This window comes from Bidens hawaiensis, unplaced genomic scaffold (genome assembly GCF_021521415.1).
Source record: "Bidens hawaiensis isolate Kalapana, Puna unplaced genomic scaffold, B.hawaiensis_p1.1 tig00018140_1, whole genome shotgun sequence".
In the NCBI taxonomy this organism is placed as follows: Eukaryota; Viridiplantae; Streptophyta; class Magnoliopsida; order Asterales; family Asteraceae; genus Bidens; species Bidens hawaiensis.
The window spans coordinates 469,661-474,165 of NW_027492744.1; the positions used below are offsets into that span (position 1 = coordinate 469,661).

The 4,505-nt window shown below is 32.7% G+C and overlaps 1 protein-coding gene across 1 annotated transcript; it reads right to left on the bottom strand.

The window, feature by feature from the left end:
* Positions 1-389: 389 nt before the first annotated feature.
* Positions 390-3,011, bottom strand: LOC143555519 (plant cysteine oxidase 2-like). The gene is made up of 5 exons (XM_077045056.1): positions 2,804-3,011; positions 1,311-1,432; positions 1,056-1,218; positions 764-967; positions 390-523 (listed from the first exon to the last, which is right to left on the bottom strand). Exons 1-5 carry the CDS (start codon positions 3,009-3,011, stop codon positions 390-392), a joined length of 831 nt encoding a protein of 276 aa, XP_076901171.1.
* Positions 3,012-4,505: the final 1,494 nt, after the last annotated feature.

Here is a 4,505-nt window from a genome sequence, read left to right on the forward strand (position 1 = left end):
TTACAAAATATGTAATTTTACTACAATTCTACAAATTAGACCAAGTTTGTCTAAAATTTTGTAATTTTACAAAATATGTAATTTTACTACAATTCTACAAATTAAATTGCATATAAAAATATGTAATTTTACAAGTTTAGAGAGGATAAACCATGCTATAATAATTAGCAAACTAAGAATAAAAAGAATTCTAAAAAATGTTTAATCAATGCCTTCAAACATACTTAAACTTAAAAGGATGGGTTTCATTTCCTTTTATGCAGCATCACCATAGGATTAACAAAGTAGCTTCAAAAGACAGTTATACCAACACCTATACATCCATCCTTTTAGTGGAAAACCAAACATACTTAAAAACAACAGCTTCTTTAACCGAATAAAATCTACATCTATAGCAAACGTGTTTCAACTATCGGCGGTCCCATATACTCGATCCCCTCCATTTCTGATTCTTTTGGCGCCTCGATTTCTTCTAACCACCAACACCGCTCGCTCTTTTCTCCTGTCGGAACCGCCCGTTCTTCTGAAAGATATGACGCACGAACAGGTCACAACATGTCTCAAAGTATAAATCATTAACGTGTAAAGTTGATTATAAAAGCTATTATGTTGCTAAAATAATCTCGTTTCTTTTAAAGAGAGCGTGTTGTTTCATTTTTAGCTACTTATTATCATAACCCAAATCAAAATATAGCTACAGGTAAATCATTCTGTATATATGTTAAATAAGATTTGAAAATGTAATCCGAAAAATAATGCTTACGTGGCAACGCATCTAACGGAATCTCTTTATAATACGAGCAGTCCCGACCATCTTTTTTGGAATACGGAGGTCCCATCACATCAAGGATTGCGCATGGTGTTATAGCCGTGAAGGCATGTATGTTACCCCCTGAAGTTGGATACAGTACAGAAGTATCACACGGCGCAGTGAAAACACCATCAGCTTTTAAACTTGCTAATTTAGCTGCATAAAAGTATCAATAATATTGAAGTTAATTAAGATATACAAAAAAAAACAACCATTTGAATATATAAAGAAATTGAAAACTCACATTGTGAAGGGGATGACGAATTATTATTCGAGTTATCGTCATCATTTACCAAATCATATGCTTTAATATGCACTTTTCCAAGCAAAAGCTTGCTGAAAACGGTCATTCCGGGATGGTTGTGAAGAGGTATGACAGCATTCGCAGGGAGAAAGAAAATACATAGCTGAAAACACAACCGGAATTTAATTTAATATGTTGACATAATGATATTACCGGTTATACAATTCGAAGAAAAAAAAATGGTTTGAAATTTACGGAGAAATTTTCAGACTGGTATATGGTTGTGCACACTACTTTTGGAGTTACTTCTGCAATACTTGTAGTTTTAAAGAATTGTAAATTCTTACTTAGTCCAACATCTTCTGCCCTCATTCCATCTGCAAGAAGATGTGATTTTCGGTTTAAAAAAATGCGTACATTCACAAATAGTTATGATAAGATTAAATATAGATTAAGATAGTATGGATTCATCATGCTATTGCCCTATTTTTATTTTTTATTTTTACCAAAATAGATGTTTTTAACCAAGTTTTACAGCCAATATAAACTAGACACGTGGATAACTCGCTGTAATTTTCGTCTGGTAGACAATAAAAATATCATGAGGACCAAAATCAAGATTTTGCAAAGCGAAAATGCACCGCGTCTAGCAAAATCCAGCGATTGTCGGCCCATGTGGGCACGTGGTGCATTTTTATTAGGTGTCTTTTTGGTCCGATAGACAATAAAAGTATGTCACGGTGACCAAAATCGACATTTTGCAGCGATAATTGTGCCGGTTCTAGCAAAATCCAATGATTGTTGGTTCACCTGGCACATTATTTTAGCTCTCCTAAAAAACAAAAAAATTAAGCCCATTTATGTACATTTTTTCGTTTTGGTAAAAATAATAATAAAAAGAAAAAGGAAAAAACCTTAGAAAAGATGCATGTTTTGGTGATTTACAGAATTTCAGTTATGTTAAATCTGAAAAGCATTAGAATCGCACCTAAAATAACACACAATCACTGTTGTCAGGGAATCAAATAGAAGTATCTTAGATCCTTTTATAGTACTACAAGATCTAACTTGTGTGGTGTAAAAATCACATCTCCAAATTAAAGCATTCAACTAGATCTAGATCTATGTACTAAAACAGTAAAAAGTGAAAAAGAGCATAAAATTTGGTCATATATATTAATATAGATCTATTTAATGAAGAAATTTCTTTTTGTTATAACTTATAAGTTATAGATCTAAACTATAGTTTCAAATTTTCACACTCAATTTCCATCAATCTTATATATTCTACTCACGTGCGTCACAAGCAATGCATACTGATAAACATCCAAATTCAAACAAACAAACAACACGTAATCTATGAATAAGAAATGCTTCACTTGACGCCACATTGTCACAAAGCAATGTGCCTTGAAGTGATTTCTCCTATAATTATATATTGCACCGTACGGCCGGAATTGCTCTCGAATGGCTAGCATTTGGCTATAATTATATAAAAATTAACCTACTAAACGTACAAATATGTACGAATAACTAGAGAATTATTTACTCTAGTTCAATAACTGTGAGAATACTCTAGTTACTTATCAAATTATGTGTAAGTTCACTAGTAGTAATTAATGTGACATTCAATTCAAGCAATTAATTTAACCAAACAATGGAGATAATTTAGGCAAACAAGTAATATTCAACATCTAATTAGAATCCAAAATGCAGTAAACTAAAATTCAAAAACCCGAATCACTCACCGAGAATCGAGCAAAGCTTCTGCACGTCAGCAGACGTCGGAACAGTTCCAGCGCCTTTAAACACATCTAAACACGCCATATACAACCGTTGCAACGGAAATGAAACCGCATAGGACGGAAACCGTTTCGTTTTACTACTCGCTTTCCTGCAACATTTCTTCTTCTTAATACTTCTGCTTACATCAGCTAGCCTCACCTCAATCGTCATCGTTCAACCGATCAAAGCAGTTAAACAAATTCCAGATATCCGAATCTCCGATTTAATTTTATAAGATGTGAATAATAAGTTGTTTGAAGTTTAGAGTGGTGGTGGAAAAATGAGGGATTGATGAGATTATAAGAAGGCATGAAGATTAAAACCAGGGGCGGCATGTGTTGAATATCGTGTTTTTAGATAGAAAGAAAGGTGATGAGTGAGAAGCTTGTTTGTTTTGCGACCACTGTTTCAGTTCTTGTGTGTGAAATGACCCTTATGCCATTTGGATATTTGGTTTCTGTTGGTTTAGAACATATTTGGAGTAATATCGTGGGAATATGAATAAATCGAACGTTTAGTAAGCTGTTTGGTGGAAATTTGTTTATATTTGTTCATTTATATTTGTTTGTGTTTATTTATGTCTGTTAATGTTTGTTTACGTTTGTTCATATATGTTCGTTTATCTTTGTTCAGTTATCTCCGTTTATGTTCGTAAACTGTTCATATAGATTTTAAATGGACGAATATAAACGAGCAGGAAAATGCTTATTTTTTAAACAAACAAGAACAAACAAAAATATTTGTTCAATAAGTACGTGTTCATGTACATTCGAAGTTTAGCGAGCAGGCATACGAACATATCCTTGTACGCGTCCATTCAGTTAGTTTTTACTAATGCCCTTTACTCTCAAAGCCACTACAACACAGTTGTTAAATTCATGAAGAACAATAATATTATGGTTGCCTTTTATTGATCTATACACATGTGTATAGAAAGTTATTAAAAATAAACAGTTATTATTGTGATTTTAAATTTAAAAAGCAAATTTTGTAACGAAATGGTCACGAGTTAAGGCAAGGCATGGTAACATTGAGATAAAGTTATTTTAACCTATTTATTCACTTGACCCTAGTGTATATGTGTATGTGTCATGTATTTTCGGTTACCATGCTGTAAAGAAAGTATTCCTATCCTCATTTATGTTTTCTACACGCTATTGACTATATTAGACCGGCTATTTGGGCAATCCGTTCATTTGAAGTGGTGAAATTGTTGAAATGACAAGTCAAGTATATAGTGATAACATTAGTCGATAACACAACTGTTTCAATAGTTGGTCCGTTAAAGATATCATTTCACTGTTTCTATATGCTTTGTATTTATTGTTGTGTGACAAATATTTATCAGGCTCTTGTGAAACATGTGATATGTAGTTTGTGCTACTTACATATGTCATTAACCTCTCACTTGACCCACCACCACCGCAAATCGGTTGATTAGTTACTTGTGTGTGACTTTTACATATACTCATATTTGGGTTAAACTTTATTATTATTTTTATTTTATTTTTACTTATTTTTAAAAGCTAAATCACACATTATCAGAAACTACTTCTAAATATTCACTAGTATCCATCCCCTCAATTACCAGGTGAGAAACATATTTACCACACACATTGACACCAATAGGAATTGTCTGGACTGTGTTAAGCAAGCAATGATTTC

What these genes read in the sequence shown, in the direction of transcription:
- LOC143555519 (XM_077045056.1), bottom strand. Translation starts at nt 3,011, where the DNA reads ATGACGATTGAGGTGAGGCTAGCTGATGTAAGCAGAAGTATTAAGAAG. An exon ending in ACCAGTCTGAAAATTTCTCC is followed by an intron (nt 1,219 to 1,310) that starts GTAAATTTCAAA and finishes TTGTGTTTTCAG; the next exon opens with CTATGTATTTTCTTTCTCCC. An exon ending in TCCGTTAGATGCGTTGCCAC is followed by an intron (nt 524 to 763) that starts GTAAGCATTATT and finishes CATATCTTTCAG; the next exon opens with AAGAACGGGCGGTTCCGACA.